Source organism: Scyliorhinus torazame, chromosome 19, assembly GCF_047496885.1.
Source record: "Scyliorhinus torazame isolate Kashiwa2021f chromosome 19, sScyTor2.1, whole genome shotgun sequence".
Classification (NCBI taxonomy): Eukaryota; Metazoa; Chordata; class Chondrichthyes; order Carcharhiniformes; family Scyliorhinidae; genus Scyliorhinus; species Scyliorhinus torazame.
The window spans coordinates 77,153,374-77,177,799 of NC_092725.1; the positions used below are offsets into that span (position 1 = coordinate 77,153,374).

General features: G+C 50.5%; 1 protein-coding gene across 3 annotated transcripts in view; it reads right to left on the reverse strand.

Moving 5' to 3' along the window:
• The window catches only part of fbln1 (fibulin 1), a 345,473-nt gene extending 321,258 nt beyond the window's left edge, over positions 1-24,215 (reverse strand). The window contains exon 1 of one of the 3 annotated variants that reach the window (XM_072484570.1): positions 23,874-24,215. In XM_072484570.1, coding sequence (XP_072340671.1) covers positions 23,874-23,934 — 61 coding nt within the window. In that variant the 5' untranslated portion in view covers positions 23,935-24,215. The remainder of the gene's footprint in view (positions 1-23,873) is intronic. The other 2 variants (XM_072484568.1, XM_072484569.1) reach the window with 2 other exon arrangements.
• Positions 24,216-24,426: the final 211 nt, after the last annotated feature.

The window sequence follows — 24,426 nt, forward strand, 5'->3', positions numbered from 1 at the left end:
CCTTTCCTCCTTCTCCTCCTATTCTGTCCTGAATCCCTATTGGCGGGAGGCATGGGAAGGATGGGACCTGTCTGCGTACAAAGTCCCACACCTGTAAGTACCTAAAGCCATTTCCTCTTTCCAGCCCAGCTTTCTCCTCCAAATCCCTCAAACTCGCAAAGTTCCCCTCCAGGAACATATCGCCACCCTCCTCATCCCCGCCCGCCACCATGCTCGAAACCCTCCATCCATGTTCCCGGGGGCAAATCAATGGTTATCACAAATTGGAGCCCAGACCGACGCCCCCACCTCCCCTGCATGCTTTCTCCACTGGCCCCAAATCCGCAGGGCTGCCCCCACTACCGGGCTGGTGGAGTACATGGCCGGTGCAAGCGGTAGGGCAGCCGTGACCAGGGCTGCCAAACTGGTGCCCCTGCAAAAAGCCGCCTCCACCCGCTCCCAGACAGACCCCGTACCCACCATCCACTTCCTTATCATGGCTATGTTAGCCGCCCAGTAGTAGTTGATCAGGCTCGGCAATGCCAGTCCCCCCTCGCTGCGGCTCCTTTCAAGCATCGCCTTCCTCACCCGCGGGGATTTTCCCGCCCAGACAAAGCTCATGATGATTTTGCTGGTCCTTTTGAAGAAGGACCGTGGGATAAAGATCGGGAGGCACTGGAAGATGAACAGGAATCTAGGTAGGATTGTCATCTTTACCGTCTGCACCCTTCCCGCAAGTGACAGCGGGAGTGCATCCCATCTCTGAAACTCTCTCTTCATTTGTTCCACCACTCTAGTCAAACTTAACTTATGTAACCTTCCCCAGTCTCGTGCCACCTGTATCCCCAAGTACCGAACACTTTCCCCAACCAGCCTAAATGGCAGCTCCTTTGTCTATTCTCCTGGCCCCTTGCCTGCACTACAAACGTCTCACTCTTGGCCATATTTAATTTATACCCTGAGAACCGGCCGAACTTCCTCAATGTTTCCAGTATATTTTCCATCCCTGCCAGTTGGTCCGACACGTACAGGAGCAGGTCGTCCGTATAGAGAGAGACCCTGTGCTCCACCCCCCCCCCTTCCTCTAGTTATGCCCTTCCACCCCTTTGCAGCTCTCAGCGCAATCGCTAACGGTTCTATGGCCAGCGCGAACAGCAACGGGGAGAGTGGGCATCCCTGCCTGGTCCCGCGATGTAGCCTGAAATAATCTGACATTATCCTGTTCATCCTTACGCTAGCTTTTGGGGCCTGGTACAATAGTCTGACCCAATTAACCAGTCCCTCCCCGAACCCAAACCGTCCGAGCACCTCCCACAAATAGCCCCAGTCCACCCAGTCGAAGGCCTTCTCAGCGTCCATTGCCACCACCACCTCTACCTCCTTGCCCATCGGGGGCATCATGATCACATGAAACAATCTTCTCAAGTTAGCTGCCAGCTGCCTGCCTTTCACAAACCCTGTCTGATCGTCCCCAATCACCTCCGGGACGCAGTCCTCAATTCTAATCGGCAGGAGCTTGGCATCTACATTGATCAGGAAGATCGGCCTGTATGACCCGCGGGATTCCGGGTCCTTGTCCCGCTTCAATATCAGCGAGGTGGTGGCCTGCGACATCGGCGGCGGCAAGGTCCCTCGCCTCATTAAAAACCGGTCCCACTATTTCCGAGACCTTCTTGTAAATCTCGACTGGGTATCCATCCGGCCCTGGGGCTTTCCCCGACTGCATGACCTTTAGGCCCCCCAGTACCTCCTCTGCTCTATTTGGGGCCCCAGCCCGTCCACTAGTCCCCCGCCTACTTTTGGGAAGGTTAGTCCGTCCAGGAACCGTTTCATCTCCTCCGGCTCCTCCAGGGGTTCTGAAGTGTAGAGCTTACTATAAAGGTCCCGAAACACCTTATTCAGTCCTGACGGGTCCTCCACTCTGCTCCCCTTCCCGTCCACCACACTACTTATTTCCCTGGCCGCCTCCCTCTTCCTGAGTTGCTGCGCTAGAAATCTGGTGGCCTTCTCCCCATGCTCATACACCACACCCCTTGCCTTCCTAAGCTGTTCCATGGCTCTACTCGTGGATAGCACTCCCAGTTCCGCCTGCAGTCTCCGTCTCTCCCTGAGTAGTTCCTCCCCCGGGGACCCCACATGCTCCTCGTCTATCCGGTGAATCTCCTTAACCAATCTATCCGTTTCTGCTCTGTCCGTCCTATCCCTGTGAGCCCGAATTGAGATCAGCTCTCCCCTCACTACTGCCTTCAGCGCCTCCCACAGGGTCGCTGCTGAAACCTCCCCTGTATCGTTCACCTGCAAGTAATTTTGCATACACTTCCGCAGTCTCTCACATATCCCCTCCTCCGACAACAATCCTAAGTCTAACCTCCATTGCGGGCGTTGGTAATTCGCCCCCCCGACCTGCAGGTCCACCCAGTGTGGAGCATAGTCCGATTGCCGAGTATTCCGTATTCTTTACCTCCCCTACACAGTCCTTGCTCAAGATAAAGAAATCAATCCTAGAGTATACTTTATGAACATGCGAGTAGAACGAGTAGCCCCTTCCCATCGGCTGTCTCGCACCGGCTCGAGGACCGTATTAAAGTCCCCCCCCCATCATCAACTTACGTGAGTCTAGGTCTGGGATCTTCCCCAGCACTCTTTTAATAAAGTCAGCGTCGTCCCAGTTCGGAGCATATATGTTCACCAGCACCACTCTCCTCCCCTCCAGCTTGCCCCTTACCATAAGGAATCTGCCCCCGCCGTCTGCGATTATTCGCCTCAAATTGACCCGCTTATTGATCATAATTGCTACCCCCCTGGACTTAGAATCCAAGCCCGAGTGGAAGACCTGGCTGATCCAGCCCTTCCTTAGCCTAGTCTGGTCCGACGCTTTCAAATGTGGCTCCTGCAACATAATTACGTCCGCCTTTAGAGCCCACAAGTGCGCGAACACACGTGCCCTTTTAACTGGCCCATTTAGTCCTCTGACATTCCAGGTGATCAGCCTGGTTGGGAGGCGCACTGCTCCCCCCAACACGCCGGTCAGCCATAACCTTTCTTGGGCCCGCCCCCAGCCCATGCGCCACGCCGCTCTTGGCTCGCCTCTTGGCCGCCTCCACCCCCGACCTCCTCTCTATTACCTACTTCAGACCCCTCCCACGTCAGCAGAATAACTTCCCCCCTCTCCCCCCCCCCTTCCCCCCCCTAGCAACATCTCCTGATAGCCCCACCCCTGCCATCTACTGGCTGTATTCACACACCCCTCCTGACTCCCTTGACTAGCCAATCTGCTAGCCCAGTGATTCATCCCTCCGGCGCCCACTTGTCTCATTCCCATTGTTTCCCCAGCCTCATCTCCCGACTTATCAACACACCATCCCCCACTCCGACCCACTGGAGCAGCCTCACTAAAATGGGAAAGATCAAACAAGCTGGAAACATCAAACAGCAACGCGAGGCTGCTCCAGGTACAATACAGTTCCAGCTGTGTACACAGATAAGTGTTAACCCACATCCCTTTCTGAGCATTAATACAATAACAACACAGTAACCCCGTACCCATACATCACCCACCCAATACCAAACGTAAAAACCATAGACATAAAAAACGAAAACCCTCAACCAACATCTTTAATCCCCATTGCTGACCTGCCACCCTTATGTTACAATGAAGGCTCCAGCACCCCCAGAGAACATGGTAAAATGCACCAGCAGTCTTCTCTGTCTCTCCTTCAGCCCGTCGACTTCTAGCGCAGCAATCGTCTGCGCGTCCGCCTGCTCCTCCACCGCCTCTCCCAGCTCCTTAACTTTTTCATCCTGGGCATCCAATCTCTGGTTCAACTAATCCACTGCCTTCTGAAGTGGGTCCAAGTTATCCCGCTTCAACGACTCAAAACTGCTTTTTATCACCTGCAGCATGTTTTCCGGCGCTTGCTGGATCGCCGGGTCCGAGGACCGTAGGTCCGCCATCCTTGCTCCCGGGTCAGCTTCCCTGCACCTTGCCTTTGTCCCTTCCTCTCCCGTTTTTGCTGCTTTCAGCTCTCCCGCGGTTCCATGCAGCTCTGCCCGTTCCTCAGCACCTCTGTGGCCGTCTTTCCAGCGCTCCACAGTCCCGCAAAACTGGGGAACCAGGTCCTCAAATCCCACCGGAGTGAGAGCCACCGAATGTGCGGCTCACTCACTCATCGCCGCCACCTGAAGCCAGGATTTTCACTTTTTTAAACAGACTCTGAACAACTCTGATCATGTTTTAACTCCAGATTTCCATTTCCTTTCATGTCCCCATGTTTTTTTAATGTTCGAGTCTGAGAAGTAAGTCTCAACTAGCAACGCATCTGATTTGTCCTCCTTAATAATTGAATTGATCTCATCCTTTTTAAATTCAGGATTGCGTTTATCTTTAAGTGTTCCTTTCCAGGAGATGCAGGTTTAATGCTGCCTCCTTTTATGCAAGTAGCTCATTTTTCTGTTGACCAAAATCCTCTTTAGCTACTTTAAGAACTTGGTTAAGGCTAGGTTTCATACTGCTGTCTAGTCAATTCATGATACAGTTTTAGTTTATTTTTCATTCTTATATTCCCATTCAATTTCTGCTTTGTCCAATTCTTTCCTAGCAAAAGCAACTGCTGTATTATTTTGAAGTTTCAATTTAAGTCCAAGAACACATATTTTTACTCGCCACTCTAATGTCTGTATTGGATGCAGCTGTGTTCTGCACAAAATCATTTCTTTCTATTGTTTCATCAGTAATTTTGAGTACTGTTGCTATCTGCTCTGTCACACCTTGCTCATGTTTTTGCCTGCATGTTTAATTCAGATGGTTTCACCTCACTCCAACTGCCTGATGTTCAAATGTCCTTTTAACTTTATCAATTTGAGTTTCTGACTCTTTGGACATATCTTTAGTTGAAACAATAATTTTACAGCAGGGTTACAGGAAACAATTGATTCTTTAAAGTCACCGATTTCTCCTGCATGATTTTGTTTTCAACAGCCTCAACAGGTTTTTCTGGAATCACTGGAGACAGTGATACTTTACACCCAGCCATGTCATTCCCAATAAATAAACCCATATCTAGACCAGGGTCCTGAAAATCAATGATGGTATGAGGCATGAGTTGGCAAAGACGGACTGAGAAACATTACTGAAAGGAAGGACGTGGTCAGGCAATGGCAGTCATTCAAGGAACAAATGGGTGAACTCCAAAAGTTGTTCATTCCTATTTGGCACAAGAGTAGAAAGGGAACCATAGCCAAACCATGGCTTACAAGGGAGATTAGAGATAGTATTAGATTCAAAGAAGAGGCATACAAATCAGCAAGGAAAAGCAATAGACCTGAGGGTTGGGAACAGTTTAAAATTCAGCAAAGATGGACCAAGAGACTGATTAAGAAGGGGAAAATACAATTTGAAAGTAAGCTAGTGGGAACATAAAAACTGACTAAATGTTTCCATAGATATGTAAAGAGAAAAAGATTGATAAAAATAATGTAGGCCCCTTACAGTCAGAAATGGGGGAATTCATAACAGAGAACAAAAAAATGGCTGAGGAACTAAATTCGTACTTTGCTTCTGTCTTCACAAAGGAAGACATAAATAATGTACCAGAAATTATGAGAAACACAAGTTTTAGTGAGAAGCTGAAAGAAATTATTAATAAATAAATGGTTTTGCGGAAATTAATAGGATTGAAGGCAGACAAATATCCAGGGCCTGGTAATCATCATCCCAGGGTACATAAGGAAGTGGACCTAGAAATAAAAGATCAATTGGTGGTCATTTTCCAAATTTCTTTGGACTCTGGAATGGTTCCTACAGATTGGCGGGTAGCTAATATATTCAAAAAAAGGGAGGTAGAGCGAAAACAGGGAACTATAGACTAGTGAACCTAACGTTGGTGATAGGGAAGTTGCTAGAGTCCATTTTCAAGGATTTCATAGCACAGCATTTGGAAAGCAGTGGTGTAATCAGACAAAGTCAGCATTGATTTATGAAAGGAAAATCATGCTTGACAAATCTACTAGAATTCTTCGAAGATGTAGAAATAGTAGCGTTGACCATGGAGAACCGGTGGTTGTGATTTATTCAGACTTTTAGAAGGCTTTCGACAAGGTCTTACATAGCAGATTGCTATGTAAAGTTAAAGTGCATGGGATTATGGGTAGTGTCTTGAGATAGATAGAAAGCTGGTTAGCAGACAGGAAGCAAAAAGTTGGAATAAATTGGTCTTTTTCTGATTGGCAGGCAGTGACTTATGGGGTACCGCAGGGATCTGTGCTAGGACCCCACTGTTCATATTGTATATTAATGATTTGGACGAGGGAACTAAATGTATTATCTCCAAATTTGCAGATGATACAAAGTTGGGTGGGAGGGTGAGCTGTGAGGAGGATGCAAAGATGCTTCAGGGAGATTTGAACAGGATGAGTGAGTGGGCGTATGCATGGCAGACACAGTATAATGTGGACAAATGTGTGGTTATCCGCTTTGGTAGCACAAATAGGAAGGCAGATTATTATTTGAGTGGGTGTAAATTGAGAGAGGTGGATACTCAGCAAGAGCTTTGTGTCCTCGTGCATCAGTTGCTGAAAGTAAGTGTGCAGGTACAGCAGACAGTAAAAAAGGCTAATGGTATGTTAGCCTTTATAGTGAGAGGATTTGAGTATAGGAATAGAGATGTTTTACTGCAATTGCATAGGGCATTGGCGAGGCCACACCTGGAGAATAGTGTGTAGTTTTTGTGTCCTTATCTGAGGAAGAATGTCCTAGCTTTGGAGGGAGTGCAGCGAAGGTTTACCAGGCTGATTTCTGGGATGGCAGGACTGTCATATGAGGAGAGACTAAGTCAGTTCCGATTACATTCATTGGAGTTAAAAGAGTGAGAGGGGCTCTCATCGAAACGTACAAAATTCTAACAGGATTAGACAGGGTAGATTCAGAAAGGATGCTCACGATCAGTGGGGAATCCAGAACTAGGGGTCATAGTTTGAGGATAAGGGGTAAACCTTTTAGGACTGAGGTGAGGAGAAATTTCTTCACCTTGAGAGTGGTGAGTCTGTGGAATTCACGACCACAGAAAGTAGTTGAGGCCAAAACATTGTGTAATTTCAAGAAGCAATTGGATATAGCTCTTGGGATCAAAGAATATGGGGAGGAAGGCGGGATCAGGATACTGAACTTGATGATCAGCCATGATCATGATGTATGGTGGAGCAGGCTCGATGGGCTAAATGGCCTCCTGCTTCTATTTTCTATGTATGTTTCTATATTTCTCTGAGCAAATTAGGCATAACCCTCACAGTTACAGAATAGTTAATTTTTAAATTAACTCTATGGAAAAGAATGGACAAACAATTCCCATCAATACCTTGTATCAATATATTTTTATTTTGTGAATTTTCTGGAGGAAAGGTCAGTTCACCAACATCAGTGACTGGGCTGCTCAAGTACCTCGATGAATAATAATTTGCTTTCTTGTCTCAAACAAGATTGATGGCACTCCACCTGTAAACAGAAAATTCCATAATTTCCTGAACTCTGGCCTACTTTGGCAGTAAATACAAGAGAACCGGCAGGTTTGCCAACACTTTTACCCACTGGGACAGTATTTGCTGGAAGAGTACTGTGCATCCTCACAAATGCTATCATTTTGCTTTTTAATTTTTAATAGTCTGACTTTACATGCTGTTTCTTATGATAAAGATCACATGTCGGCACCCTTTAATCAACCTTAACTTCCATACTGTCTCTCTTAGCTATTTTCCTCATTTTGTTCTAATCTCTTATTTCTCCAATTTCTGTCTGAGTTCGCAAACAATGGCCCATCGCTGACATGCTTTTGAGACAACACCTAAACATTTGCCTTTAATGCACCCTCCCTTACCTTGGAAACCTTATGGTCTTCTAGATGGGACTTTATTCCCAAAGGGACACTATTTTTAAATTCTACCATCTCTCTAAAGTTTTCCAGGTGATGTTCAATCTTCATCATCTATACCACCTATCAAGTATAATTTCCTCTTTAGTAAATTCCACAAAAGTTTATAAAGGGTTCCTCTCTATCACTGTAATCTCCTCTAGCTCCACAACCCTGCAAGATATCTGTGCTCCTCCAATTCTGACTTCTTGGGCGTCCCCAATTTTAGAAAAGGTTCAGTAGCCGCCTTCATGTTTCTAAACAAAAAATAAAAGTTAGGATCTATCAGGACAGGTTCCAACCTGGGACCTGACTTGTCATAGTAACATCAGCTGGGATCGTAGCAGTTAGCAAAGAGGATCTTGGACTTCATAAATACTAGAGGTATTGAGTATAAAAGCAGGAAAGTTATGCTGAACATCTATTAAGCTCTGGTTAGGCCACAACTAGAATATTGCACTCAGTTCTAGGAAGTCCTTGAGAGAGTGCAGTGGAGATTTACCAGAATGGTTCCCAGAACAAGAGACTTTAGCTACAAGACTAAGTTAGAGAAGCTGAAGTTGGTTTTCTTGGAGCTAAGATTTGATGGAGGAGTATAACATTTATGCAAGATTAGATAAGATAGACACAAGGAAACAGAATGAGATGATGAACCTTGCAGCCTTCTTCTTCCTGCACCTCCCTTCTCTTTGTTAAGTGATGGTATGCACAATACCATAACTATTCAGGTTGGGTACTTGTGGTGACAATGTCCTCAGATAGTTGAAGGTTGTCTTGATGGCTACAAGTGTCCAGTCTATCGGTGTCTGCACGTGTGAAAAATCTGCCAGACCTGCAATCTTTAACTCTTTCCCTCTGGCTGTTGTCATCAGTTGGAAAGGAGATTGGAGACAATCATGTTTAGATCTGATATATCTTTTAAAAATAAATTTAGAGTACCCAATTCATTTTTTTTCCAATTAAGGGGCAATTTAGAGTGGCCAATCCACCGACCCTGCACATCTTTGGGTTGTGGGGGTGAAACGCACACAAACACGGGAAGAATGTGCAAACTCCACACGGCCAGTGACCCAGAACCGGGATCAAACCTGGGACCTCAGCACCGTGAGGCAGCAATGCTAGCCACTGTGCCACTGTGTTCCCCCGATGAGACATATCTAAGAGATGCGCTTACTCACAAAATGGCATTTGCCAATTATCTCCTTCAATGCCTTAAGGATAATGGGACATTTTCTGAGTTCTGGGATGGTAATATTTGAGATATATGGAGGACTTTAGGCATGAGTAGATACAATGGCCAAATACCAACACTAAATTCATACTGCACTTTGTTGAGTAGCCCAGGATGGCATATGAATTGAAGTACAGAACTTGCAGTCTTGAGACACTGATTAACCTATTTGGTTCAGTTCAACAATGAGAGTAACTAGGGAGTCACAGGATATGAGCACGGGAACGATCGCGTTTTTGCGAGCTCTGGCTCTGCTCATCTTTTAAACCTTTATTTTATCCAGCCACATATTTCATATTTGCTTTCCCTTGGCTTACACTACGGCTCTGGAGGATCCTAATTGGTGTTTTGCAGAGAAGAGCTTGGATAAATCGTAAAAATGCTCATTTGTTTGTGGTAATCGGAGTGTGCAGGGGGTGGGGCCAGCTTGCAGTGGTCTAGGTGCTGCTGAGTGGGCTCTCACTTCTGCGATGCTGTATTCATTCAGATGATGGCCACCATTGAAAATGTTTGTCTTAGTTGAAGCCTTCGGCTCTGCGGTGTAGGTCATCAGAGCTCACTTTAAAGAATTTTGGGGTACCATGCATCTCAGGTACCCTGCTTTGAACCTAAACACAATGGGCGCGATTCTCCACTCCCACGCCGAAGTGGCCGTGCCGTCGTGAACGCCGTTGAGGTTCACGACGGGGCGGAACGGCCCCGATCCAGACCGATTCAGGGCCCGAAAAAGGGCTAGGATCGGGGCCGCGAGAACCTCGGGGGGGGCGTTCCGCGAAGGCCGCGTCGTCACCGTGCGACGCCCGAATGACGCAGCGCTGTGTCATAAATTGCGCGAACCGCGCACAGAGGACCCGGAGGAGAACTGAGGAGATGGCTGAGCCCCGAAGAGCCGCACCGAGGTTCCGGGATACGGACCTGGACACCCTGGTGGATGAGGTGGAGCGGAGAAGGGACACCCTCTGCCCAAGACGTGGACATCGCCAGCCATCCAGCGCGGTGAGGTGGGCACTGCAGTCAGTGCTGTGGGGCAGGCCTCCCGGACGGGGGAGCAGTGCCGCAAAAGCTGCACGACCTCACCCTGGGGCATGAGGGTGCCCCAGGCTCCCCCCCACCCCCCCCACCCCCCGGCATGGGGGGGGGGGGGAGTGGGCTTGGGGGGGGCGTTGGGAGTGTTGGGGGGACTGCGGCATCAGGGGCGATGTTGGGGTGGGTCAGGGGGTTTGGGGGGTCACGGGGGGTTGGGGGGGCATTGGGAGTATTGGGGGGGACTGGGGCATCAGGGGCAATGTTGGGGGGTTCAGGGGGTTTGGGGGGGGTCACGGTGCCCAACTATACTCGACCCACATGAGCCTCGGGACCCCCCTGGAGCGAACCCATGGCGTGCTGTCTCCTGAACCAGCAACAATGTTGTCAATATCTGCATGCCCTGATGATACCCGCCTAATGGTGATGCTTTATCCGACCCCCCACCCGCCCCCCCCCCCCCCCAGGACAAGACAGCGCATAAACAGTGGGAGCGCATGAGAACCGGAGGGGGTTCTCCGGTCCTGCACCCCTAACCATTCACGAGCAGAGGGCCCTGTACCTCGCTGGGGATCCGCCTCCCGGGAGGTCGCGCCATGCCAGGTCGGAGGCGCAGAAGCAAGTGAGAGAACCCTGCATGTCCTCTCCACCCCCAACCCGTCATCGCCCCCCTCACACTCTGGCCACTGCACCCCAGATCCCACCCCCCCTCACACTCTGGCCACTGCACCCCAGATCCCATCCCCCCTCACACTCTGGCCACTGCACCCCAGATCCCATCCCCCCTCACACTGTGCACCCACCACCACCATACACCTGGGCCACCGTGTCTAACGAACCCCGAATCTTTTATGTTCCCCAGGGCTCGGCCGAACCTTCAGGGACGTCTCATCCAGGAAGCAGCGCAACGCCACCCACCACAATGGCACCCAGGGACGCACGCCAGAGGTTAGCAGTTGGTCGGACAGGAGGGCAGACCTCACAGTCTGGGCACAGGACCGGGACGCTGAGACCTCCGGGACAGACATTAGTCAGGGGCACAGGGTGGACAGTCATGCCGAAGCCCACATCACGGCCACACACCCGCTGAATCGAACTGGAGGTCAAGACGACATGGCCCGCATGGAGCTTGCGCCGGGCCATGAGAGGGACCAGTCCACACCAGACTTCTTGACGGATGATGACCTCGAGCTTGCGGCACTGCTGTCTCCCACACCGTTCACCATCGCAGAGACACTCACCTCGGAGGGCAGATAAGTGATGAGTCTCCCGGGTCACAGTCTGGTGCGCACCCCACAGCCGAGCCGGTACAGCAGGTGGAGTTTGGAGCAGCCGAGGGGCTGGACGGTCGGGGGGCAGCCCAGGCCCAGCAACCAGCTGCCACCCTGACGGTTCCCGGGTTCCTGGATGTAATTGACCCACCCGGACAACCGATGCGTATGGACACCCAGGGACTGAGTAACGGGATGAGGGCCATCTTCCAGGACCTGCACAAGCAGCTGGAGGAGTCTATCCTCATCCAGGAGCAGGGAGTGGTGCCGCTCATCGCAGCCACCCAGACCGACACCGCACGGTTTCATCCGCGGTGGAGGCAATGGGTGAAGGGGTTTTGGCCATGGGTCAGATTCTGCAAGGCGTTGGGCATCCCGTGCACACGTCATCCATGGACCAGGAGCGGGCTGCCCTCTCACAGGTAGCCATGCACCAGAGCCAACACGACATTGCCGCCGCTCTCCGGGCCCTGGCTGAGTCTCACCGTGCCATGGCCCGATCCCAGCAAGCGATGGCTCAGTCCCAGCAGTCGGTCGCGAAGAGCATAGACCGCCTGGCGCACGTGGTGTATGGTGTCGCGCACTCACAGGTCGAGATCGCACAGACCTTGGCAGGAATGTGGCACTCCCTGGCGAACATTCGGACCGTGGTCGATACCGCTGCAGGCCTCCAGAACTGTCAGCGCCAGGTGTCGGGGGTGCGACGGGGCATGTCTCCGAGCGCGTCTCCGTCCCACATTAAGGCCCGGGGCCCACCGGGCTCCCCGAGGGAGGAGGAGGTTCTGGGACCCATCCCGGTAGCTCCACCAAGGGACGTCCCGGTACACTCGGCCGCCCCCCCGTTCTGTCCCTGGCGCATCTGGTGGGGAGCGGGCAGGTCAGGGTGGCACCACGCCATCCAGCACGCCCGCAGAGCAGCCTGGCCCATCGAAGCTGGGCCGCCCCAGGAAACGTGTGCCGACGGGGAGCCATGTCGAAGGCCGTGATTCACAGCAGTCCACCTCCACTCCTGCTGTACCATCTGGGAACACACCTAGACCTAGTGGTAGGGCCCGTAAGGCAAAGTCGTTAGGTACATAAGAAGTTGGCACGGGTGCAGGGCACAGTTTAGTTGTAGTGGGTAGGGCACCTATGTTCACCACACGAATCACGAATGAACGCACTGTTAAATTTGACTTGTAAGACTGTGCGCTATGTCCGGTGCCAGGGGGCTCGGGAGGGTGCCCGATTGGCGTCATGGTATACGAGCCGTTCAAGGTCTGTTCCGGATGTGGTGACCCTCCCCCCCCCCCCCCCCTCCTCCCGCCCGCCCCCACATAATCGGACACCGTTGTCCTCGGTACACCGACGCCAGCCACCCCACGGGCATGTGGTGAAATATCCTTCACGAAGGCTGTGACCACCGGAGTGCATGGTTCAGCTATAGCCATGAGTCAGACCTCGGCTGGCGAATCTGAGCACACAGCTCATCGCAGGGCTGTCATCATTCAACATGGCACTGTTCACACCCGCTTACCCAATCATCAATGTTGTGCAATCCCGTAGTGCCGCAGTGGTAAGGTGATGTGGAATTGTTGCAGTGAACGCGGTGCGGGGGGGGGGGGAGGGGGGGTGTGCTGTGTGGTGCCCGTGTACACGAGTGACGGTGCAAGTGGCAGTGTTCAGCGAATCCCACCCCCACAGCGCGTGACCCGTGCGGCCACCAAAGCGTTGCGTGCCCGCTGTCCCCGGCGGTGCCGTCACGCAGCCTCCTGGGCGTAACGAGCAGCCGGGCAGTGTCTGCGTCCTGCGCCCCTCCCCCCACCCTGATGCGCCCCATCATCCTCATCCTCCGCATCCTCCTCTTCCCCATCCCCCTCGTTTGCGTTGGCTCCGGTGCCGTCGGGTCCTCCCTCCGGCTCCTCCCCTCTGCATGGCAATGTTGTGCAGCGCACAGCAGACCACAACTATGCGACCGACCCTGTCGGGTTGGTACTGCAGGGCCCCTCCTGATCGGTCCAGGCATCTGAAGCGCATCTTCAGCAGCCCGAAGCACCGCTCCACCACACCCCTGGTTGCTGCATGTGCCTCGTTGTATAGGCTCTCCGCGTTGGTGTGAGGCCTCCGTATTGGTGTCAGCAGCCATGACCTCAATGGATAGCCCTTGTCGCCCAGCAACCAGCCCCTCAGCCGGGGGGGGGCATCCATCAAACATTGCGGGGATGAACGACTGTGCCAGAATGTAGGCGTCATGCACACTGCCGGGGTACTTTGCACACACGTGCATGATCTTCATGTGGGGGTCGCACACCACCTGAATGTTCATGGTGTATGCGCCCTTCCTGTTCAGGAACACGTCCCTGCTGTCTGCAGGCGGGCACATGGGGACATGCACACCATCGATGACACCCTGGACCATCGGTATCCCGGCCACCTTGGCGAATCCACGTGCCCGTGCTTCCTGCTGTGCTCGGTCCTCAGGGAATTGAATGTACCTGTCCGCAATGGCGTACAAGGCGTCGGTGACGGCCCTGATGCACCTGTGGACCGATGCCTGTGATATCCCGGAGAGGTCCCCGCTCGGCGCCTGGAAGGAACCGGTCGCATAGAAGTTTAGGGCCACCGTCACCTTGACGGAGACTGGTATCGCGTGTCCTCCTCCCATTCCACGTGGTGCGAGGTGCGCCACCAGCTGGCATATATGTGCGACCGTCTCCCTGCTGAACCGTAGTCTCCTCCTGCATGTGATGTCCGGTAGGGCCTCGAACGACATTCTGTCACGGTACACCCTCGGCCTTGCTGGACGTCTGTGGCGCCTGGCACCACCATCAGTGGATCCTCCTGCTCCACCTGCTCCTCCTATTCCTCCTGCTCCCCCCCAAGCACTTCCTCTGCATTCCTTGCCGTCTGGCGGTCAATGTTCCCAGTGAACGTCGCTGTCTGGTTGGCATATATGGTGACCTGCAGGAGGGTGGTTTTGGGCAGAGAAACGACATGTTACACGGAGGTTCTTCCACACCTCGCCAGCCGGGTTGCATGGGATACCTGTGTGCCCCGGTGGCCTGGTCGCGCTGCAGATACGCAGCCAGCATAACACCTGGTCACTGTGCGCCCAACGGTCACTTCACACCGTACTGCTCACCGGTGTGCCACTCGCCTGTGCCCATCAGCCACACGCACCCTGCGGCCGTGTCCTCGTCACCGTCCTGCCATATCAGGGCGGCTGACATGTGGCATCCGTGGATGGACGATACCATCCACACTCTCCCTCACCCCCTCCCACCTGCACACTCTCCCTCACCCCCCCACCTGCACACTCTCCCTCACCCCCCTCCCACCTGCACATTCTCCCGCCCCCCCCCTCCCACCTGCACACTCTCCCACACCCCCCCCTTTGGCCGCAGCCTTCTCAGGGAAGCCGACCCGGTCTCCGGGCGCTGCGCTACAGTCCGCTCACCTCCTCCCTGCTCAGCGTCAGCCAGCACGACTGGCTGACGACTTTAAAAAGCAGGTGTGAACGGCGACGGCGTGAACTGGGGTCACGCCGTCGGGACTTCGGCCCATCCGGGCCTGAGAATAGCAGGGGTGCCGGAGAATCGACGTTTTGGGTGTCTCGGGCGAATCTCCGGCCTGCGAAACTCGACCGTGCCGTTCCCGCCGCTTAGGAGAATCGCGGGAGGGCGCCGGACCGACGTCGCGGGAAATTCTGGTGGCCCAGGCGATTCTCCCAACCAGCGTGGGAGTGGAGAATCGTGCCCAATGTTTATAAACATCTAGCTATGATTGACAGCTGCTGACCATATCAAATCAATTAAGTGATTTCTCCTGAGGAAAAAGAGGAATTGAAAGCATGATGTTAATAGACATTGTGGTTAGGTTCACATCAGGGTACCTGAGATGCATTCAAAGTGAGCTCTGATGAACTACTCCGCAGAGCCGAAGGCTTCAACTAGGACAACATTTTCAATGGCGGCCATCATCTGAATGAATACAGCATCGCAGAAGTGAGAGCCCACTCAGCAGCACCTATACCACTGCAAGTAAGAAGGGAAATGAAAATAACAATCCAAACACCTGGCTCTCTAGAAGCTATTACCCTGTCAATTACAGCCTACTTAAAGCTATTTCTCATTGAAAGTGAATAGAAGCCTTGCAGATCAAAGGATCTGAGGGGGTTTAAAGCTTTGTGATGTAGTTTTGGTTTTCCAAGAAGTAACAGTTGCTGATTTCTACATCTCTGTCAGAGGCAGCAGATTTAAGGGACATGTAAGTGAAAAAGCAGTGATTGTTCACTGTTTCTGCGTGGCCTGCTCTTTAGCCTACAGGCAGGAATGGCTGATGGGGATGGGACTCTGATATGGGGATGGATCACTGATGGGGGGTCTCTGATATGGGGGGTCTCTGATGGGGGAGTCTCTGATGTGGGAAGTCTCTTAAGGGAAGAGTCTCTGATGGGGAGGTCTGGTTGGGGGGGTGTGGTGGGGGTCGCTGATGGGGGTCTTAAAGAAGGTCTCTGATATAGGGGTCTTATGGAGGTCTCTGATGGTCTTTTGGGTTGGTCTGTTGGGAGGGTCTGGTGAGGATCTCTGGTAGGGGAGGTTGGGCAAGATTTGCATTGTGGGGGGAGGAGGCCCTCTGATGGACTTTTGGAGCACCTACGTTGAATACTTACCCCATTGGCCCATCTGGCAAATACCTGCACCAATCAATGCCTGCGTGAATCCCAACCCAGAGAGCCAGAGCATCATGGAGGTATGCAGAATCCGGTATCCAGCCCATTAATAGGATGCAAATAGGTTCAAATGATCCATTTGCATCCTCCTGCTGGCATGGGGGGCAAACTGGAGCATCGCAACGGTGCCAATTCCATTTTTTGCACAAAACAAGATTCTCTGCCACATCAGAACTCTGCTACCGGGCGGTGAATCCTTCTCAAAATGTATGTTACTATAACTTAATTAACTTGTGAAGCACTGTGAAGTATGCACCAGAGACTGAACAAGTTTTCAAAGTACAAAGGTAATGGAAATGAACAACAGGCAGAGAACTTCACAATTTAACTTTGTCAATAAAATATTTTTAAATTCCCCTGCATGTGGCTGACTTGCTGATTAGTGCCCTAATTATATGATCATTTCCCCGTTCCTAGCCAACTGTGGCTTGGCATCTCTTTTCATAACCAATTATTTCTAGATTCTTCATCTATCTCTGCATTGTCATCAAGAAGGAGTATGGCACTGTGACTGTATAGTGATTAGAGCACTTCTCAGTTCATCAAAACAGAAGGTTAGTCATCAAACAACCTAAAATTCCTGCATTTTTCAGGTTAACTTTTGTCTTTGGAATTCAACATGTAAACATTCACTGAAAACCTCCTCTCCAACCTTCTGTTATAACTGTGAACTTAGTGTAGTAATAATAATAATCATCTAACTGTGAACTTAGTGTAGTAATAATAATAATCATCTTTATTAGTGTCACAAGTAGGCTTACGTTAACACTGCAATGAAGTTACTGTGAAAACCCCCTAGTCGCCACACTCCGGCGCTCGTTCGGGTACAATGAGAGAGAATTCAGAATGTCGAAATTACCTAACAGCACGTCTTCTGGGACTGCTACAGTAAATTGCTGCAAGGAATTTGTGCTAGATCTCTCGTTATGGTTCATATGATTATCATCAGATTATACTGCGCAATTGGCAACACAAGGACTGTAACTGGAGAAGACAGTGTGTGAACCAAAGGTTACATTGCACAATCATCTGTATCTGGCTTTAATCACTAACACACAGACTTAAAAGGATTTCAACAGTGTATACACACATATTTTAACTGTCACAAAACCTGTAGTAGTTACTTTTGTAAGAAACATATAAGTCAATAATTCAATAAACTTGCTGGAGACCCATTTAAAACAGTTTATTTTTTTAATTTTCTGTTTCTTTTCAACATTGATAATAAAGCTCCGTGACTCTTCCACTCTTCCAGCAAACCCCTGTCATATGTCTGATGAATCAAGTCAAAGGACTGATAATTACATCTTGGATCTGGAAATTCTCTGCCATCTGATGTGGTGCCTTGTGGGTAGAGCCTTTGTTCAACTCCAAAAGGGATACCAGCACAACAGGGGCGAAGCCAACAGAGACACTCAGGCCAAGAGTTTCCTCACCCCTAGCCTAACAGAAAAACACCCTGGGTGGAGCAGGCAAATCAGGCAATTGAAAAGTGAAAGTGGAGAAGCTGAGGGTCATAGTGTGGACCCTTGAAGATAAGAAACGTTGAGTATAAATATTTCACTCCTCCGATTTTAAAAAAAGGTCAATAGGTCTCTGCTATTTTCTTACTAAGGTATAATTAATGGCCCCATGAACTGCCTCTCCACCAGACATTGAACACTAAACCACAATATTTCAAGCTGGACTGGCAAGATGAGATCTTGGTGATGTGTGCCAATCCAGATTATGCTAAGAAGGTGACCTCCCCATATCACCCAAACCTCAACAAAGATCAAGTCACCAGCAGATGCATCTCAGCACTTCATGTATAAGTAGTTGACTCAATGGGCTGGATTTCACATACAGCAAGTGGGTGCTGTGGGCAGATGCAGAAGCAGGCATATCTCACCCAGTCCTGTGGCTTCATAGAGATTTAATATTCACCTGGGAAATACATTCATTGCATTTTATGGACCAACCCAACTGCAAAGCCATCAGCCTGGGAGCATAAAATTCTGCCTCAGGTTTAACTTTGTTTAGTTATAGGTCCTTTGGTTTGTATATTGGGAACTTAATTTGGTGGAAGTTTATTTGCACTTTTAAAAATTTTGCAAAGCAATTGCTCTCTTAATTCATGGAAAAAGCTGTGGCAAAATAATCAGCGCATGGTCTGACTGCATCTGGGATTGGTTGCAGAGAGTCACTATTTCCTCAGTGTATGACGTTTTAAACCTTATTAAAGTTACATGGGGTTAACATCGAATCCATAGAATCGCTACGTAGCAGAAAGAGGCCATCTGGCCTATCAAGTCGGCATCGACCCCCTGAAAGAGTACCCTACCTAGGCCCACTCGTCTGCCCTCTCCTGTAAACCTAGCTAACCAGCACATCTGTGAATATAGAAACCGTGTAGGCTATTCAGTCCCTTGTGTCATTTTCTTCATGCCATATGACATTATGCCAGATCCTTACATTAACTCCATTATTCTGTCATTGTTCCATATTCCTCGAATCCCTTATCTAATAATAATCTATCAACTGATTACTCTTGAAAATATCAATTGATCCAATATCTACAGCATTTTGAAGGAGGGTGTTCTATATTTACACTCCCCTGTGAAAAAATGTTTCCAAATTTAATTTCAACTGGCCAAGCTTTAAATATAAAATCACCTCCGTTTTATCATTTGAAACACCTCAATTAGATTGCCGTTCAACTTTCAACACTGAAGAAAATAAAAACAAAGGACAGAATTTTACTGCCCCTCCTACTGGCAGTATTTTTCCATCCCACTGAAGTCAATGAACTTTTGAACGGCTCGCTGCATTTTACTGCCCTGCCCCGACCGACTGTAGAATTCTGCCCTATGTTTATGCAACCTATCCTCAAGCCTCCAGTTTCATTCTGGTGAATCTGTATTGTACCCATTTCCAAGGTTACTATGGTGCAATTTAGTGGCAATGAAATGACTCAAGTGCAGCCTCGGCGGAGAGAAAGTTCCCGAAGCCAAAGAAAAACAGCAAGTGGCTGTTGAGCAAGGTCTTTCTTGGCGCTACAGCACGTGTGAGAGCACAACGTGGCCAGAGAATCCCAGGAGAGCCTCCACGCCTCGTGGAATTCACCCAAGTCCCGTGAGGAGTTGGATTCGGAACTCCGCCTAAAAGAAGCAGGACCATATAGCACTCACGGAAGTAGATCACAAACCTTCTAAACGGGGCCCTACCCAGGAGACACCGGCCTCCTTCGTTTCGGCAGCCTCCCCAGGGCACGATCAGCCGGGCCCGATCAGTACTGGTCCACAAGGACGTGGACCAGGCAGAACAGCATCTGGGGGTTCCCAGGCCATGGGAGGCCTCAGGGTGGTCAGGGTCAATGCAGGGTGGTCCCCTCGCCTTCCCTCTGGAACGTGGGCGCCTTGGCTCTGCCACCGCCAAATTGCCCAAATGGCACTGCCAAGCTGGCTGGAGAACTGTCTGGGTGCCAGTGCAAGGGTGTCCAGGTGGCACTGCCAAGGGACTGGGCCTGAGGGGGCCATGCCCATGAAAGGAAGATGGGGGAGGTTTGAAGGGTGGGGGTGTGCAGGGCAGGTAAGTAGGGGCCTCCTGGAGGTTGGGGGGGGGGGTTGACGGGTGGGTGTCCTGGAAGGGAGGGGGTGCTGTAAAAGGGCTTGGGAGGTCTGAAGGGGGCACCCCCATAGCAGGGTGCCCTCACTTGGTGGGGTGTGGGGTAGTGCCCATGTGTGTGGGGGAGACATTACCCATGGGTGGAGGGGTGTGGGGGAGCCACAAGCTCACTTAGAGATCAAGGCACCCTTTCAAAATGGCAACCCAATTTCTGAGATTCTCCGGAAAGATTTCCAGCAGTGGGTAGAAACTGCCGTGAGCTTCCCGGTGCTTGGCCCAGTGAGACCGGCAAAGCTATTCAACGTTAATTGGTACACTTAACGAGGTCCCACGAGCTACTCATCGCAAATGAAGGCTCGCCAGCAGTTTCGCCGGCTCGGCGCTCGCCAGCTCCCCGCTAACAAAGTCAAGCAGCACTTGCTCAGCCAACCCCAGCCAGCTCACAACATTGGCACCAAGGAGACAGGCCTCAAGATTCGGAGATGCTGACCTGGGGAGGCACCTGAACGCGGTGGAGGCAAGGAGGGATGTCCTGTTCCCCAGGGGATCCCGGAGGGTCAGCCATAGGGCAGCCAGTGCTGCCTGGCGGCGGTGACTGTGAAGGCCGGGAGTGTGACCAGGAGGACTGACCTCCAGTGCCGGAAAAAGGTCAATGACCTACATCAGGCAGCACGAGTGAATAGACACCAACTTCCAACCCCCACCCCCACCCCCCACCCCCAGAGACCATTCCGCCCCATGTGAATATCCACCCCCAACTCCACATGTGACACCAACCCTCCCACCATCCCTCCTCCCTTCACCCCCCAACCCTTCACACCCCATACTCCCTTCAACCCACCCCCTGCAACCCTTCCTTCACCCTCACCCTCTCACCACTGTAACCATGTATGTGGATAACAAGCCCTCTTTGTGTCTTCTCAGGAAAAGCTCTCCCGCAATCACCGGGAGAGGGCCCAGACTGGCGGTGGGTGCTGGACATAAGAATCCTCACCACCTTCCAGGAGCGGGTCCTGGAGGTGACTGGGGTGGCCGCGTCACCAACGCGGAGACTGGCGGACACTGCAGAGGTGAGGAACCACCAGGCCCCAGCCAAAGGACTTGTCAAACTTGAGTTGTTATTGCCTTACTGGCTGACCCATCCCTTCCACTGACCACATGTCCATTCTCCCACAGGTCTCCCAGCCGATGGAGCTGGCCTATCGCGGTGGCCCATCTCCAGCCAAGAGAACACCTCGGTGCAGAGCTCTGAGGAAGATACGATCAAGGCGTCACAGCTATCATCCCCACCCTCCACCAACACAGCTACAAGCTCCTCGTGGGAAATGTTAATAGGGCACAATCTGGTGAGCACCACACTGCTACTGATGCACATCAGGTGGAGGTAGGGATCCCCAGCCGGGATAGCAGTCGGAGGTATACTGGATCCCAGGACCCAGCTGGGTCCCAGCCTGATGCTGAGCCTGTGGAAGAGGCCATCCCAGAGCTGATGGAGACGTTAGGGTGCAGCCGAGACATTCAGAAGGTCCATTGGGAGAGTGGGAAATTATTACAAACAATAAACACCCTTGTGCACAACTAGTAAGATGCGTCTGCCACTTTCTTCCAGAATGCTGGCCTATCTCCAAACCCTTGGCCCATCTCTCCAGGCATCTTCCCCTCCCTGTAACACTCACCCACCTTCCGGCCGTGGATTTGTCCCCGGAGCTGTGTCCCATCCCCTGGTTGTTCGGATGTTGGCTGCTGCATGTGTGGTGTTGCTTTCAGCAGTGTTCAGGCACAGTGTACATGCATCAAGGTGAGATTGGGCTGCTAGGCAATGTGCTGCACATTTTACATGGCCCGCCTACCCACGGGAATCCACTTGGTATGTATGAGTGCTCATTTAACTATGATTGCCAATTCCCTATCAGCAATAGCCTTCAGCCGCACGGCCAGGGGCCTCAGCAGTCGGTGGGGGTTATGGATGGTCAGTGGGGCAGACGGGCAGGGACAAGGGTTGCCCCTGGAAAGGGTACATGCAATCCAGGGGTTGGCATTGGCGTGGTTGCCCCCCCCCCCCCGTTTGCCCCACCCCCCACCCCCAACACCTCCACCCTTTCACCCTCCCATGGCAGCCCATCACTATGGTGGGTCCCCCACCCATCCGAGGATCCCCCACCCCCTGCCAAGCACTGGGGCAGCAAGCCCAGCGCCTCTGTGCCCTGTGCCTGTGAGCAAAGATAGCTACTAACCTCCTCAGCTCCCCACAGAAGCCCTTCTGCCAGGTTCACATTTTTCAGGGGGAGTACTAATGAGTGTCAGCGTCACCACTTGCTGGGGAGGCCGCTAAATCACCGTTGGATATGGGGTGGCTCTCATTAATTGTATGCAAATAGGGCTTAAGTGGTGATAATTGGTTTCTCGCCACGCTACGGCGAGATCCCGATTTCGCCTAGGGGAGCGGGCCGTTGCATCACAAACGGTTTGCTGCCTGATGAGCTTCTCTTTTCAGCTTCTCCTGCTATTCACCGACCTCACTTTGCGAGAGCGCAACGAGGCCGGAGAATCGTGCCCTTTAAGTGTGTGCTAAGCCGGTGAGAAACTCCCCATGGTGCAAAAAATTGACTAAGTGTCATTGAATAGCGGTGGAGAACTTGCTAGCCAAGCCGGTAGGAAACGCCCTGAAAAACCCGCCGCAAAATCAACTTAGAGAGCTTTTAGGAGAATTGCACACAAATTATTTCTGATCCCCACAAGTGTGCACAGTGCTCAAGGGTCTGGTCATGGCTTTAGGAGCAAACGACTTTACAAGGGTAAAAGGCTTTACAAATAACACAAGCATAAGGGCAAATGGCTTATAGGCATTATGGCTACAGGGGTCAAACAGCTTTCCAGGCAATACAACTATGGGCAAACAGATCACAGGCAATATAAATACAGGGACAAACAGCTCTCCAGGAGATACAGCTACGGGGGAGGGGGGGGGGGGGGGGGAACAACTTTACTGCCAATACAGAAAGGGCAAACCACTTTACAAACTCAATACAGCCAATGGAAGAAAATAAACAGAACAGGCAATACCAGTTCAACTCGCAGGTAGCTTTGCATACATCAAAAACAGGCCTGACCTTGCAGCCTAGATATTACAATTTTTAAATGGGTTACCCCAGTGATTCCCAATCTGTGGGAGTGCTGCAGGTAATCCGTGGAAAAAAATACAATTACGTGTGCCTCTATGTATCATAATCAATATTACATTATTACTCTCAATGTAATTTGCTTCGCAAACATCTTTGTGTAATATAATCCACAATATATTTGTGAATGTGCATCATTAACCATTCGAAATATCTGCATTTTTAAACCCATTGATATAGGTTTGGCTTCCGTCAGCCGTAGGCTATGTAAAAAATAATGTTTAAAACGCTTGCGTACGTTGATGCGTCCGCAAAAGCTTTTGATGACGATCTATCACTATCATGTAGAGCTCTGCAAGTAGGCAGAATTCCTGGAAAGAGTGATAAAGAAATTATCCTATACAACACGACAACCATTTGAACAAAAGTCAAGACAGCCAATAGAATTTTAACATTCTGCAATGTATGTATGGTTTTTACATCTTCAACAAGACACTCATGGTGCTTGGAAAATGTATCGGGTTAGATTACAAGCAAATATACTTTTTGTTAAATTAGATCCCAACCTAAAGCACATGGCAAGGTTCTGCAAGAAATTTATTGAGTTTTTCAAAAGTTTGAAAAGCAGCAACCAGAAAAGCAAACTTTAATGACGCATTAACCAACTGATGTGTAAAAGCTCACAGACAGTGTGCTTATACAGGGGTTCCAACAAACCTGACATATATATCCTGAAATCTAGACTAAAATTTACAGACATAGTCACAAATCATCACCTATAGAAACATTCCAGTGTTTGAATAGGCTGAATTAATTGCCTAAAAGACAAATAAGTAGAGTAATTTTAAATTAATTAATGTTTGGAAAATATCGAAACACTCCTTAATATATTTTCCCCAGAAGAATTTGATTATCTGTGTCCTTCTTAAATAAGTAACAAAGGAGCTCTGTTTTCTAGCAGCTTGTAGCCAGCAAGCATGGTTCCAGACAGCAGAGTCATGAATGTACTTGTTGCAATGCATTCTCCCTTACCTTGTAGACTGAACTGCAACAAACTGAACAACATTATCGAGGTTCGTGCTGGGAGATCCATCAGGCAGGAAAACTAGAAAAAAAGCTTCCTGTCACAGTATTTAACAAAAGCACTGAATTCCGCTCTCTCTCTTAAGTAAAATGTCTTTTCCCTGTTCAGTTTTCTCTGTCCTTCCTTTCTTCTCTTTCTCCTGCAGTCCTGACTGAAACTGCCTTTGACCACAACTCTTTTATAAGACAAACCGCAGGGTTTACTTTGAAGGTCTGGACCTTTCCAAAAGAGATTCCTTAGCAATTATCCCGACTAAGATTTCTGGCCAAACACCCTGAGGGGATCTCTGCCAGGGAGGTGGGGGTTGTAGGCCTTCACTGCAGCACTGCTTCTGCTGTACTTAATTCACCAACAAGTCTGTTAACTTGCGTCTTTAACCCTGAAAGTAACAGTTTATGTGGATGTCAAATTTTAAAGTAATCAGCCAGGAAAATCTACAACAAAGAGGTTTTCCTCTATTTTGGCAAAATATAGAGGCAGAGCTGCATAATTGAAAGATCT